The 15429-nt window shown below is 39.0% G+C and overlaps 1 protein-coding gene across 5 annotated transcripts; it reads right to left on the bottom strand.

Annotated features, from left to right (window-relative positions):
- Positions 1–411: 411 nt before the first annotated feature.
- Positions 412–14983, bottom strand: GAL (galanin and GMAP prepropeptide). 5 transcript variants are annotated; one of them, XM_038139623.1, is made up of 9 exons: positions 14809–14983; positions 12872–13652; positions 11319–11413; positions 8256–8409; positions 7672–7752; positions 6972–7026; positions 5853–5939; positions 2834–2911; positions 412–723 (listed from the first exon to the last, which is right to left on the bottom strand). In XM_038139623.1, exons 4-9 carry the CDS (start codon positions 8310–8312, stop codon positions 671–673), a joined length of 411 nt encoding a protein of 136 aa, XP_037995551.1. In that variant the 5' UTR covers positions 8313–8409; positions 11319–11413; positions 12872–13652; positions 14809–14983; the 3' UTR covers positions 412–670. The 5 variants fall into 5 exon arrangements, with proteins under 5 accessions (XP_037995551.1, XP_037995548.1, XP_037995549.1 ...); XM_038139620.1 differs by having other exon boundaries at positions 7866–8409; positions 12872–13102; positions 13712–14981; XM_038139621.1 differs by having other exon boundaries at positions 7866–8533; positions 14809–14981.
- Between the last annotated feature and the right edge of the window lie 446 nt (positions 14984–15429).

Below are 15429 nucleotides of genomic sequence, written 5' to 3'. Positions count from 1 at the left end.
CAGTGTTCTCAATGGCATGGAATCCTACACATAAGATTTGTGTAAACCTGCACAGAACACTTAAATTTGCATTGCATCAAGGTATGCTCCAGCCCATGGGCTGGTGTAGTACAGGTGAATAATATGAAATTTGTTACGAACAGGAGTTTGTCATTTCTATGAAAATATGAACATGGAGTAATGTTTCCTTGAAGCACAGAAGTATAGACAGATCTGTGACTTAAAATGATTCTGCAAGGCAGCACTCTGAAGTTGTTTTTCTGTTATTTAAGGTACCCAATATATAGTGTATATGTTTTATTCTGCTCTAATATTGCAGAGTATAGATGAAGTGTAATCTTACCATTTACCCCAGACGTACTATATGATGCATTGTGTGCTAGTATGTACATAATTTTAAAATGAAACAACTTTGTTGCTCTTTATTTTTATTTTATCATTTACCTACAGAAAATTTTTACCAAAGCAAAATTATACACAATGACATTGCAGGAGAGGGAGGGAAGGGAAAAAAAAGCAAAAATATAATCCAACAAACCAATCAGAGGGCAGAACACTGTTTACCATTTATCAAATAAATGCAAACCATACTTCTTAACTTCAGGTCATTTTGGTCTTTTGTTTAGAATTCAGTCTAAATCTACACTGCAACAAAATAAAAATGCATTCTTCAAGACTGGTTCATTTCCTCTGGTGTAGGTAGCTTGTCAAGTGCTCCCACCTCTGAAAAACAGGGAAAAAAAAGATAATTAACACATATGCAAATATTCATATTTATCTTAGCAATTAAGTAATGAAATCCAGTTTCAGTAATATAAATTTTTGTAATAATTTTCTCAACTATAAAAGACAAATCTTTGAACTTGTCATATTTTAATTTATACAATACTGGGGTTTTTTCCTTTTGAGTGCCAATAATATCTTCTGATACCATTTCAACATTTTGGAAACAGCAGTGACAGAACAACAATTATATTAATTTTATTATGTCAATTGATATTGCTGGATCCCAGCATCTCATAAGACTTCATATTATCTAATTACAGCTGCCATTCTACATGTTGCTCTTTATGAGAAGCACTTAAAGCTGGAGGGAATAATTTCCAAGAGAAAGAGATGAAGGGCACTTTTAGTTATTACCAAGGTACTTCTTAGCAGTAAAAATACTGCCTTTTCCTTGTAGATTAAAATGTGTATCTAATGTAAATAACTATTGCCTGAATCTGAATCCCACGTGTGGGGTTTTCCCCCCTTCCCCCACCAAGGAACATATCCAAACCAATGTATTTAATGTAGAAAGGTTTCATTGAAGCAAATGTGTCGAAGGATTTCTATCATTAAAAAATATGCTTTTCACCTGCTTCATTTACAGTTCTGGGTTTGTGTAAGAGTTTGTACTAAGCCTTTCCAATAAATGTTGTTAAGAGACAATATGTGGCAACATTCTCTGTCTGTTGCAACCTGAGACTACAAGAACTATGTCTGCAAAAAGCCAGATCTGCAGATCCAGTTTTTGTGTTTCATGAGGACAGGGTAATACCACCACCTTTTCTGAATAAAGACAACTGTTTGTCATCACAGTCCTAAGAAGGGAGCCTTTTAAGCTCATTTATTGCAGGGAAGAAGTAATTTGTATTTCTGTGAGATGCTTTTTATTTTCTTGTCTAGTTTATCAGCTTTTAGCCTATACAGAAGGTGTGTGATTGAGGTTATTTTACACCCTTTTTGCTGTGTCAAATATTGATTTTACTTCCTAGGCTCACACAGCAGAGTAAAGGAGAGTTTTGGGCACTTCCTTCTCAGTGGTACAACAAACAAACTACTACTTTGTCTACAGTAAATATATATGCTAATAATCTACTTTAAATATGTACTTGAATTATTTCAGGCCCTTAGGACTAGCTATAAAGAGGTTTTGTTTTCAAATGCAAATTCAATTCAATAAACACTGGGTTCACATTTGCAGTAATGAGAATTATTTTCCTTGGGTGGATACAAATAATTCAGAAAACAATGAGTAAAAAGCATCCCAGGTATGCAGAAAATGAACCAATCTCAAAATGAAAGTCTCATTTAATAATGAAATTTAAACACAAATGTACACACAGTTCCACAGCATACACTTGCCACGAAGTTGCTTATATTTTGTTGTGTGCAAAAGTAAGAACATGGAAATTACTGATTTATTGTCTACTTTTTGAGACAAAAAAAAAATCCTCAAACATTTGCAGTAGAATAACTTTTTTCTACCTGTTAGTTGCTTTGCAAGTATGTTTTATGGTTTTAGACATTTTGTAGACAGTTTTAGAAGACCTAAAGAGGTTTTTAAAAGCTGAACATTGTGTCTGTTTGGGTTTTTTTAAAGCAAAACCAATGAAAACTCAGAAGCAGATAAATATCTTCTTCACTGAATTCCATAGTAAAGTTACCATTTTACAGAACCAGCTCTAAGCTCAGCATTACAGCTCTTGTCACAACTGTGAGGCTGTACAGAGCTTTTACTTCAGTGCATTCTGAGCTGTTTGCCAACATTCAGCTTAGTGTGGTTGCAATTTTGTCTTGCAACTTCATTGTAGAATACGAGCAAAAAGGGAGATGTGTTTCTTTGGGCACTAACAAGCGATGGAATGGCACCAGAACTCTGCTACACCAGATCTCCACTGAGCTGCAATGTTTCAGGATCACCTGCACGCTGTGTGTGAATGATGCCAGAGGTGCTGTTGCAAGTCTTGCACCCTCAAATCTGCAGCAGATGTGTACCTTGAGGGATAGTCTTGTCTCCTCAGTAAATTTCCTACCAGAAACTGTGAAAGATTAAAAGTTATTCACTAACCTTTCAGATGCAAGTAAGTCAAAAATTCAATTACTGTGCGCACAATGTTTTCATCAGCCAGGGGTCTTCCAAGGCTCCCTGTAAAACAAGCTGGCTGTTACTCACAGCTAACATGGTTCAAAGACACATCACGTGAGATAGTGTGGCTAAGTTTATGAGTACTCTGGGGAGAGAAAAAAATCACCAAAACTATCTGAAATTCCTTTTTCCTTAAAATCCTTGGTGGAAAACCCCCTTTCATGGAAGGGCAAAGCCCCTGTAAGGTAGGTAACTGCAATTCTTAGAATCAAAATCACCCAGCTTTGTGTGCCACTGCTGCATAGCAGCTGCTTTGACACCTTAATGGTTGTGGTCTCTAGGCCTTGTGAGATCTGTTGCAGAAGAGAATTATCCTCTGTTCCCAGCTCTCTCCCTTGTGTCCACCTGAGCCTGCAGGGAGAGGTTAAATTTCAAATTTAGCAAACAAATTCAGCCTTACAGAACAGTTAAAAGTTCACTCACGTAGCCTGACTTTGTTCCAAATAAGCCTTTCAAATGACATAGAAGTCATCTATAGCCCAAAACCTAGGCCTGGGTGTTTTTCTGCAAGTCCAGAAAGCTATGTTTTCACATAAATACCTAATCCAATACACTTGTCTTCAAGCTTGTGAAAATAGCTTTTTGATGCTCTTTTAATGGCCTAATGGGTGCATGCTATTGCACTGTTGAGAAGGATGCTTTCTGCATCTGTAAATGAGAGAAAAAAATATCAGCCAGGAGTTGGAGGAAGACACCTTCCTATTTTTAGAAGGATGGAGAACTGCTCTCCACTAAGAACAAATGGTAAGTCATTTCCCTAAGATTTTTAAATTTCTGCACACAGATGTGGGTACCAGAACCAACAGTCCATTAGTACATCACTGGAAACATTATCAGATGGGTCAGAAGGCAGACTGAGCTCTACAGCACAAGTTTAAAACATTGATGAGAGCTGCAAGGGACACAAAGGTTTCTGGTACAAGGAAAACAAGCATTTAAGAATGCATTTAATAGGCTTGCACCTAAAAATTGTCTTCCAGTCTTTGAACTCACACAAAGATGTTACTATTATTTGCATTAATAATACTCTTTTATTGGAATTTTTCCTTCGCTTTTATTCCCACCTAACCTGTTATAAATTTTTGTTATCATTATATTAGTCACATTTTTATCAAGATTTTATTATCCATGTGATATTTATTGGATAAATATTTTCCTCCATGACTTGGAAATATTGTACTTATGTATTTGTCTGCTATTTACCTTAATTCTGCATAGTGGATAACTTGCATATTTCAGTAAACAAACCATTATGATCTTGTAACTTGAAGATTTGACTGATTATGCTCATGGATGGTTGTAGTTTTGTTGTGGGTTTTTTTCCTGGACCTAGTGTTCAGCTTACAAATTTTTCTAGATTATCTGAAGAGCTTATGAATTTTGCAGTATTCTTTCAAGGAGAGCACAGTCCTTTGCAGGAACTCTTTCAAATAATAAAATAAAATGTGCATATATTGCCATTCTCAGCTTTTGCAAATAATCAGGAGAGATCCTTCATTTTCAATTAAAATAATATACTGATTACCTTATGCATTTCTTATGCATTATATATATATATTTAAATCTCTTTTGGGTAATAAACTCCTCTGTAATAAACTTCAGCTTCAAAGAAACATTTGGTGAGGGAAGAGAATGAAGTTCATAGCAGAGGTAGCTGTGTGATTTTGAAGTCTCATCCTCACAAGTTTGGTTGTGTTTATCTGCAGTTGTGGAGGATCAACAGTACCCAGGAAGAGAGTTCCATAAACCCATAAATTCATATTTCTTTAAGGAACCTGGGATAGGCATAAATGGCAACATGTTGCAATGTGATATATACTACTGGATTCCAAATCCTTTACTTTTACATTGTTTTTACTGGCCATATATTTTTTTAACACTGGTACTTGAGACAGCAGGGTTGGTTTCTTTTCCTTAAAAAAACAAACAAACAAAAAAGCACAGCACCAAAAAAAATACCACACATAAAACCCCATACCCCCACTCTGGAACTGTACCAGAGCTGAACTGGCAGTCCTTCAGAGAATGTTAACAATTAAGAAATTTAGTAATTTTTCTCTTCTCTTTATGAAGTATGCATGTATGAGATTGTAATTAGGCACATTTAAAACAGGCTCCAAAACCTTTGTTTTGCCCCCATTAGTGCAGGGATAAATGTACTCAGTAAGGACTGTGGTCACTTTTATCAGCCTCAGGATGAGATTCATCCCAGCTCCCGTTAGATGTCTGCAGCAGGTTTAGTTTCTCCTCAGGAGATAAAACAGGCTTTTCTAGAAGACTCTGCACCTTATCCTGAAAGAGGTGTTCAAAATAAAGACTAAAAATTGTCAGCTTCTCTTCACAAGGGAGTCTAGACATGTATTTTGGAGGCCTAGCTTTGGATGACAAATCCAGAACAAGGCTGCACCCTTTTCATTGCTTCCATTCACTGAATTCTGACACATGCAACATCTAAGCATTTTGACTTCTGTTGTGACCAGGTCCTCAGTCTTTTAATGAAGATACTCCACCTTGCTCTATCAAAGGAAATACTGAGACTTTGTATTTTCTATAATCTTCATTACTGAAATACATCTTTATGGACTCTCTTCTTTGCTAAAAACAATTAACTCTGGAGGGGCAAGAGTGACATTTGAAATACTTACTTTAACATATGAAAAGAGAAAAAACCCGAAGTTTTTTCAAAGTAATATGATCTATTACACATTTAGAGCAACAAAATTACGATACATTTTCCTAATCACTTACTTAGATGTTGTAATCTATGACATACAAAGATCACACTGAGTGGCCAAATGTCATTTTTCTTCCTTTCATATGTCTATTAGGATTTCTGTTGAAATGCAGAAATAGTTTTGTATCCAAGTAGTCAGTTCAATAGTAAATAAATTACTTAACATAAAAAACACATCAAAAATGCTTGTTTCCAGACTTTCATTACCTGCTTTAATATCCTCATCAGGCGGTATTTCACGTTTACCAGTGAAACCATGCTTGTCATTAAAAGATCTGTGGTTATCTACTGCATCTGATAAATAAATTAAAAATAAGAGGAGTTAATTGACTCAGTAAAAGCTTATCAAAATAACCTGCTGCTTATCAATATGACCTCAGTAAAAGCTGATGAATATGACCTGCAACAAAGGATGATTCCTATTATCCAGTCTTAGATGCAAAATAGAAGTCTTTGACAAGATCATTTCCCCACAGTATTTTTTCCAATTTGCTTAGATCTGATTTGGGCAAATATACTTCCAGACATTTACAGAACCAGTTAATACATTTAAGATGCATTAAACTTCTTTTCTTTTTTTTTATGTATCCTTATTGTTAGCTAAAAAGAACGAAAAATGTCAGAGTAAGTATGTGTAGTATTTGTCTATGTGTTACTGAGACTGAAAATACAGAAACACTGGTGATTAATTTTGCCACATTCACAAAAATTGATGGTAAAAGGACAAATATTTGAGACAGGTTAGTTCTGCATTACTTTTCTTACAAGCTGAATTTGTTATCTCCACCTGTAAACCAGTACTCCTGTATTTTGAACACCTTGTATATTGATCTTTCATATAGTGAACTGTTAACAGTCTTGAGTTTGAAAGTTACTGTTCTAATTTGTTTTGCTTTAATTTAAAAAATTAGTCTTATATAAATTTAGTCAAGTAAAAAGTTTGTAAAAAGATTTAGAGGTGAAGTCTGAAATACATGGAGAGGTACACATTTTGTCATTCTGCCCTTGACATCTATGATGCTGTAAGATTTTTTTAACACTTCAGGTGGTGATGTATTTGTCATATGAAAATTACAGTTCAGAAGCACAAAATGTGACCAGATGTGTTTCTGGACATAAGGCCTCCCATCACACTTCTTTAGAAAAGAACAGCTGTTGTCTAAGACAACTCAGTTCTATGATAGGCATATAATAAACATCTAAACAAGTGTTTTCCCAAATGAGTTTGTTCAGTCTTGCAGGTTTAGACAAAACTGCTATATCCAGAGAAATGAATAACACAATTTTTGCATTTTGAAATAATGAAAAAAGAAGTGCCTCACTTACGTGGCCCAAGTAGATAACCAGCACTATTCAAAGTCCAGCCCCTTTTGTCTTTTGCCTTAAAGGAAAAAAACACAAGTATGTTATTGCACGACCTATACTCAAAAGGACATTCTCTTAGCAGAAAGAGTCTTCTGAAGGCTCAAAATCAAGAAAAAAATATTTAAAAAATAAAGCAAATCATATTGAGGTAAATATTCATGGTGAGTTCTTGCCCCCTCCCTGTCTAAGTCTATAGTGTTGCTATTGACACCCATGCGGTTTGACTGTTTCACACCACATAAGTGATGCCTCAAACCACACTTTGGAGGCAGAAATTCCGACTATATACTAGAAGTTTATATTACCACCTGACAGCCACCTCAGCTAACAGCAATGCTTCTTTTTATTGCTTGGATTTACATGACAGCCTCTTCATAAGAGACGTCCATATGTACACCATCTTTTCAGAGGCAGGTGGGACACCCATTCAATTTTGGTCTAGCAACTAGACATTCTTAGTCACAGTACTATTTTATAAGGGACCTGGTATTCAAAATCTCAAAATTCTTAGCTGTGGGAAAAAAAAAAAAAAAAGGACAAACTGTTTATAGCCCGAAATGATTTTGAGTGCTGTATCCTCTGCAACCCCTATATCTAAGATCAGTGTGTATCCGTGGGAGGTTCGCGGTGCTTCCTCGCTCGCTGAGACGCGGATACTTACTGAGAAAACCAGCCCGAGTGTTTCCGAGAGGGTGGCACAAAGGATTAAAGACAGAAACAGGAATCCGGTGCACTTCTGCATCTGGAAAAAAGCGCACCGGGGTAAACGCTCGGCTGGGTGGGAAGGGGGTGCGAGCGAAGCGGCTCCCCGGGGCTGGGCAGCCCAATTCCCGCTGGGAGAAGGGCCGGGGGTACCTTGAGCTGGGCGGTCTGTCCCTCGCAGTGCTCCCGTGGCGAGGCCGGAGCGGCGCTGGTCCCCGGCGGGCTCTCAGTGCATGGCCGCGGCCCCGCCGCGCTCCCGCCGCGCTTTATGGGCAGCGGAGCGGCCGCGCCGGCGGAGCCGAGAGCCGCCCACCGCCCGCCCCCGCCTCCCCCGCCGGCCGCCGCTTTGGGAAGGGCAGGAATCACGGCAACCCGATTAGAGGCGCTTGGGAGAGCCACGCGGGGAGCCGGGAGCTGCGGCGAGGGCCATCGGCCACCCCTGCCCTGTGCCTGCGCCGCCGCCCGCCCGCGGGACAAGGGGGACAGGGAGTGCGCGTCGCTTCTCAGGGGCTCGGGTACAGGAGGGTGCCTGAGAGAAGGTACCTGAGAGAAGTACTCTGCTCCGCTGCCCAGCACTGCAGCTCCCTGGGCCCCTGACATCCCTTAGACTCGTGCCCGCTGTCCAGCAGCAGGGAGAGGAGCCGCTGGAGTCTGTGCTTCCCGCCGCTCTGCGGCTGACAGCGCTTCTTTCGGGGTTCTGTAAAAGCCAGGGATTTAGAACTCTCTCCAGCGACTAGACCGGCCCTGGCCTGTGCCTTTACATCCAGCGGAGTTTCACCAGTTCGCTTATCTTAGTTGCGGCTACATCGGGATGTGCAAAACTGAATTACAAAGCAGAGATTCCAGTATTAGATCCATTACTCTCCCCTGCCAAATTGTACTTTCTCTACAACAAATTAGTTTATTCACTGCACGGCCCTCAAATTCATTTCTCTTTCAATGAGAAAACATCACAGACGTTGCACAGAATAAGTTCTTACAGCTCCTTTTCCAGAAGCAGCTAAAGAATCTCTGCAAACTTTTGAACATTTATCATTCACTAGTTTAAACTTTTTTTTTACTTTAATACAGCATAATGTTCACAGTCCAAGCTCGAAGCAGCAGCTGTGTCTTGTGTTTCTATTTCCTACCCTCTTTTGCTGGATGCAGTAGGGTTGTAATAGTCTAGCCTTGCCTTTGGGTCTCTGAGCAAAAACTGCTGGGTTAAAGTTTATTTTATGCAATTCTTAAATGCTGATGTACATACATGGGAAGCCCAGCTTTGCAGATTTTATTTGATACTTTTTATCATTTCCTATTGCATGATCCTCACAATTGAGATTAGATAGATATGGAAAAGAGCAATATAATTTTTGCAAAGTGACATTGTCCTTTACCTTATCAAAAGTGCACTTTTGACTGAAATTCCTTAGCTTTCAGCTGTTAAGCTCCACTAAGTAATTTTTGAAACATGAAGCTTCTTTGTGCCACAAAATGTTTTCTTTTTGTTATGTTATTTGAAAAAACCCCCAGAAGTTATATCAAGAGATGTCCAATTTTGCATTCAAGAAATGTTCTAAAAATGTGTTAATTCTGTGAGCTTTGACTAATTTTATTTTTTATGTTCCCATAAAATGTATTTGAAGTGTTTTTGAACCTGCAGTTTTTATTCTGATTTTCCATCCATAGTACTTGCACCTTCCTGTCAAATTAGAGTGAAATGATCTCTTCATCTCCACTAGAGTCAGATGCAAAAGAAAGCCTTCTTTTGTACTGAAAAGCTCAATCCATCACTTGCCCATCATACTTTTTTGTCTAAATCTATCTTTATGTTAGTGTCAATTAAATAATTTTATCAGTCATTCCTACAATTTATGTTCTCATTCCCACAATTTTATTTCTCAAGAATGCTATTAGTCTTTTTTTTATTCCATAGAAATTTTAAATCTCACTGCTCAGAGAAAAAAAAAAAGAGCATTAGTCTGAAGCCTGCCTTTCCTAGCTTAGCTTGACTAATGGTCATCTCAGTGACTGCACAGCTTGTTTTCATTGAGACCCTTCAGTGTACTAATTCCTCCATTGATTTATTTATTGTCTGCTTAATTGTAGAGGCTAAATGCAATTTGCAGTAGCTGTTAGGTTATGCCTAATCCTCACCAGAGGTCCATCATCAGATAAACTCACAATGAAGCTCATCTAAATTCACTCAAGTCAATGGAACAATAAGCATTGATAACAAAACTGTCTCTGATGTCTCTGAAGTGATACATGACAGGCAGGATTGGCTGTCTCACACAGCAAGATGTATATGCAATTTTATAGATGTGATTGTGACTGCATTTCAAAAATAATCAAAAGAAAAACAGGGAAGAATACTGTTTGCAGCCAGAGCAAAAAAAAGCTTTGAATTTTTAAGGAAATTATAACTTGGATTAAATAAATGACAGTATGGAAACATTGGATTTGAGAAATAAAAGTATTGCATTTTTGTCACTGGAGATTTAATTTTGAGAACAAACAGTAAATCCTAAGGATTCTACCATGTTTTTAATGATAAAAATACATATTTTATACAATTGATGAGGTAGGATGGACCATTTAAATTTTAATTAGCAAAAAAATAAGCCACACAGAATTGGCTATCTTGTATAGTAGGAAAAAACATTGAATAAAAGTGAATAAAAGCATTATATTTTCAAAGGGTCTGGAGTCTGACTCCCTTCACAGTTGAGATTACTGAGAGATAATGAATGAAGCAGGAAAAAGCATGTCTGCTATTTCTGTGTTGAAGTTGTCTGATAGGGTTGTTTTCACCAACTCACCAATGAATATTAAAATCAAATATTAGAAACCACTGCAGTCACAGTAACGTCCATCTGCACAAAAAATGAGTGAGATTTTCCTACTTCCCAGGCAACATCAAATGTAAACATATTGTTTAAGGCCTTTCTCAGGCGTGTACAACAAAACCTCTAATATTATATGAGCAATTGTAATGAATTCTAGACTTGGGAGACAAATTACCAGAAAAAAAATGTCTCCCATATATGAGTAATTCAGTGAAACAATGACATTACAGAAAGAAAATGCTTTATTGGAGGAGTGTCATCATCCAGCAAACTAGAAAAGATTGGCTGCAGAAGTTTCAAGATGCTTAATTTGAATCCTGTTCAATATTAACCAGGTGATCACTAAAATGCAGCGGCACCAGTAGCTTACATTGCTGTCTTTAATGCATTGGAAACAATTTCAAATTTTTGAGACCAGTGTTTCCACACTGAATAGAGAGATTTATTATAACTTAGCAGAAAGAGCCTTCTGAAGGCTCAAAACCAAGAAAAAATATTTTAACAATAAAGCAAATCCTATTGAAGTAAATACTCATGGTGAGCTCTTGTCCCCTCCCTGTCTAAGGGTGGGTCAGAGGCATTCGTCTCTCAGAAGCAAACACAGCTTTAAATATCTCAGCTCTGTAAGGGCTGAACTTGGCACTCAGCTCCTGCTGGTGTTAGAGCTCAGCTTCTCTGACTCCCCCTGAGTCCAAGTGGAAACCCCTGGCTCAAAGGGCTGATTCAGGGTGTATAGCTGCAGAGGCTCCTTTACCAAATTCTGAATTCTGATGCTTACCTGAAGGACGCTGGTTCTTGGCTTAGTTTTTCATTTAATTCCTCTCTCACTGATGACCTCCTCCTCCTTTGATCAGCTTCAGGGGAAGCTCACACCTACCAAACACAAGGGAGTTTCTGCTCCTGCAAGACCTCAGGAGGAATTCCTGCCTACGCACTCCCTATAGGGCTGCATGCTGTTTAACATCCCCCTCTCAAAGGTCTGGATGATGGCATTGAAAATCCCAAAACCTTCACCAAAACTGGTGGTGGCACCAAACTGGGTGGTCCATTGAACAGGTCAGAAGGGATATCTTACAGGGAGGGCTGGCCAGGCTGGAAGAGTGGGATAGAAAGAACAGTATGAAGTTGAACAAAGACAAGTGCAAGGCCGTGCCCCTGGGATGGCATAACCAAAGTTCCCAGGACAGGCTAGAATCCATCTGTCTGAGGAGAAGCCTTGGTGAAAGGGACCTGGAAACCCTGGTGGACAAGATAACGTGAGCCCAGAGTGGCTGCTGCAGCAAGGAAGGCAGATTGGATCCTGGGCTGCATCCATGGAGCATAACCAGCAGAGACAGAGCTGTGATCATGCCAGTCTAGTCAGCACTTGTCAGGCCACACCTGCAGTACTGTGCCCAGTCCTGGTATGCAACCATTCAAAAAAGACATAGAGACATTGGAGAGGGCTCAAAGGAGGGCCACAAAGGTGATCAAAGAGCTGGAGAACCTGTTCTGTGGGGAAAGACTTGAGGAGTTAGCTCTTTTCACCCTGGAGAAGAGGAGGCTCAAGGGTATCTCATCATAGTTTTCCAGCTCCCAAAAGGCAGCCACAAAAATCATGAATGTGGTCTCTTCACAAGGACACACACGGAGAGGACAAAAAGCAAAGGGCATAAGCTGTACTCAGAGAGGTTTCATTTTGATAGAAGAGAGGAATTTTTTACAGTGAAAACAATCAATGTCCCAGGGCCTTAGTGGAGTCCCTATCATGGAGGTTTTAAAGTCAAGTGCTAAACAAGGGATGATTTTTTGAGGTCCATTCCAACCTGAGCTAAAGGACAATAAGTGCTTTACCAAATTATATGTACTAAAATGAGAAGCCACAGGAAAGCAGGTGCTTTCATGGCTTTTATTTTTTAACAGAACACCATGCCGGCTGCTTCATTTGCAAGTATGTTACAACCTCATAATACAAAAAGCCTCACAAGTAGGCATTTCAGACATGAAATGTATTCACAGTAATTCAAAAAGGAGCTACAGAATAATACTTACATAAAATATTTTCCAAAAGTATTTTTATATTAAGTTAATTGAAGTGTAAAAAAAAAAATGGGCAGAATGTTATAAGATAGATATTCAGCTACAAAATACACTTTTGTATCTTGTTTGCTACTGTTTTTTATTTGGTTAAAGCACAAAATAGAGTTAGCAGGATGATAATACGCAGCCTTCATTATCGTACTGTAAGTGCACCCAGTTAGTCTTTTTCTGCTATGATAAGAAATAACCCGTTCCATCTTACAGGCTCACTGTGTAATTTGAAAACAGGTTAGAGAAAAGTGGGTGGAATACCTTTCTTGTTGTCCTTGACATCCCTTTTCCCAATTCCAAGTGGATCTGAGAGTTCCTCATCACATCTCTGCATACTCTGACAACGTTCCTATATGCCTCGCGAACAGCCCGTCTCTTTTTCGGCATTTTGTAAACTTTCTTCTTCCTTTTGGGTTTTGCCAGAAGCTCTTTGCTCATCCATGCAGGTCTGCTCTGCTTTGTGTGATTTCTTATTCATAGGGATGCACCAGTCTGGAGGTTGGAGGAAGTGATGCTTGAGCATTAACCAGCTCTCTTGGACATCCTTACCTTCTAGATCCCTACCCCATGGGATTCCTCCAGGTAAATCCTTGAGGAGGCCAAAGGTATCTCTCCTGAAGTCAAGGGTGTGATCCTATTCATTGCCTGGCTTCCTGCACATAATGTAGTCCATGGCAGTGTGGCCAAGGCTGACCCCAGCATTCACATGGTTAATGGCTGGACTTGGTGAACCTGGAGGTCATTTCCAACCTTAGTGATTCTATGATTTTATGATTCTATGATTCCCCAGCCAGTCCTTCCTTGTTTGTCAGTACAAGCTCCAGCAGCACAGCTCTCCTGGATGGCTCCTTCACCATCTGTGTCAAAATGTTATCAGTGCTCTGCAGGAGCCTCCTGGGCTCCTGTCTGCCCACATGAGTTGTTTCTCCAGCAGAGATCAGGGTGGTAGGAGGTCCCCATGAGCATCAGAGCCTGTAACTGTGAGGCTCCTTCCAGCTGACTGGAGGATTCCTCATTGACTTCCCCTTCCTGACGGGGTGACCTGTAGCAAACACCCACAGAAATGTCACCCACATTGTCCCTTATGTGTTGACTTCTTACCTGTAAGCTCTTGTCTGGTTCTTCACCCAGCCCGAGGCAGAGCTCGATACATCCCAGCTGCTTTCTCACATAAAGAGCAGTTCCACCACCTCACATTGCTGGCCTGTGAGAAGAAAATAGCCTAATTTCCTGGAAAGGATGCAGCCAATCCATGACAGCATTCCAGTCATCTGAGCTGTCCCACCATGTCTCTGTAACTGCAGTGAGAATGTGCACCCAGATCTCTAATTCTGCCTGGTTGTTCCCTGTGCTGTGTGTGTTGGTGTACAGGCATTTCAGAGAGGTAGTTGATACTGCTGCCAAAACACTCCAATAAAAACCACTTTGGAGACTCCTCAGTACACACACAAAAAGAAAATAAGCTAAAAAAAAGTAACAAGCCCCCGCTCAAAGGCCTGGTTTGCAAGACAAATGCAGGAATTGATCTTGTTCTACCTATCCTCTCAAAAGACAAAGCACAGGATATTCTGGATGGACCTGACACAATATTTGATCAAGGAGAGGCTTAGTCTGGCTGCTTGCAGAGCTACTTGGACTTTTGAGCAAACAAACTGTATGCTCTGAGTTTTGCATATTTATAAAGTGGAAAAGTTCTCAGGTATTGGAGCAATGTTAGAGCTTTACCTAGTGAATCAGCACTGCTGTGATATATGAGCATCTTGATTCTATGCCATTTTCAAAACTCTGTTACTGCTAGTAGCCAAACATGAATGTGCAGGCTTCAAATTGAGTGTTTCCTCCCATTTCTATGCAAGGAAAAGCTATGTTTACTATATACAATCTTTTCCAATATTACTTCAAAGGACTTGAACTTCCAGAAGAAGATTACTCATTTGTTTTCAATGAAAGTTAGAGATTTCTATTAACTACCAGAAAATAGTTGCAAGCTCTTCAAGAAGAAAAAAACCAACCAAACAAAAGCAGTATCTCATTGAGTCCTTTGTATTGCCATCTTTGGAAGTACCACTCAAGCTTCTTATGCATTACCAACTAAATCTAGATAAAACCTTCATTTTATTCTATTTTCCCCATCCACACCCATTTAATTCTTCAATGTCTTTTTGATGGATAAAAAGGAATAAATGTGAAACACTTACCAGAGGAACGTGTTACCTTATTTCTGGTTGTTGTATTCATTCTGTGTTTCCTAAGAGTTTCTTGGAGATATTTCATTTTTACATGAGGGAAAGAAATATTTATTTTATTTTTCAAGTAGAGAAAATCATTACTTGGTTGAACACTTCAGCAAGATTGTGAAGTTTAGAAATATTGTTCTATGGGTGTTTTTTAAAGAAGGCCATCAGAAGGTTTTGGGATGGTTTTTACAGCGTTTGATCCAGCAGTTAATTTTTAATTTCTTTTGCTTATATATGTAAACATGAATAAGGCAAAAATACTGAATTTAGTACTTACCAAGTCACCCCCACTGCAACACTTTTGCATGTTGCAACTCAGAGACAAATTATTACCATCTTAGTCAATGATATTATATTAATTTGCAAAAAACTCCCTAAAATAAGAGTGCTTCATACCTCTTTTGGGACTACTATTTCAAACTATTTATAGGTTCATGAAGACATCATTGCAGTTCAGGTGTATAAATACCCAAGTTAGGGATCAGTGAGGTCTCAAGAAAGGGATTCTGAGTATTTATTAGCAATTTCTTTCTCTGCTGAAAACACAAGGTGCTAAGAACTTGTATTGAGAGTCTTGGTTAG

This window comes from Motacilla alba, chromosome 5 (assembly GCF_015832195.1).
Source record: "Motacilla alba alba isolate MOTALB_02 chromosome 5, Motacilla_alba_V1.0_pri, whole genome shotgun sequence".
Lineage (NCBI taxonomy): Eukaryota > Metazoa > Chordata > Aves > Passeriformes > Motacillidae > Motacilla > Motacilla alba.
Note: the sequence above shows the minus strand (reverse complement) of the source record. Positions and strands in the feature narration are given on the sequence as shown.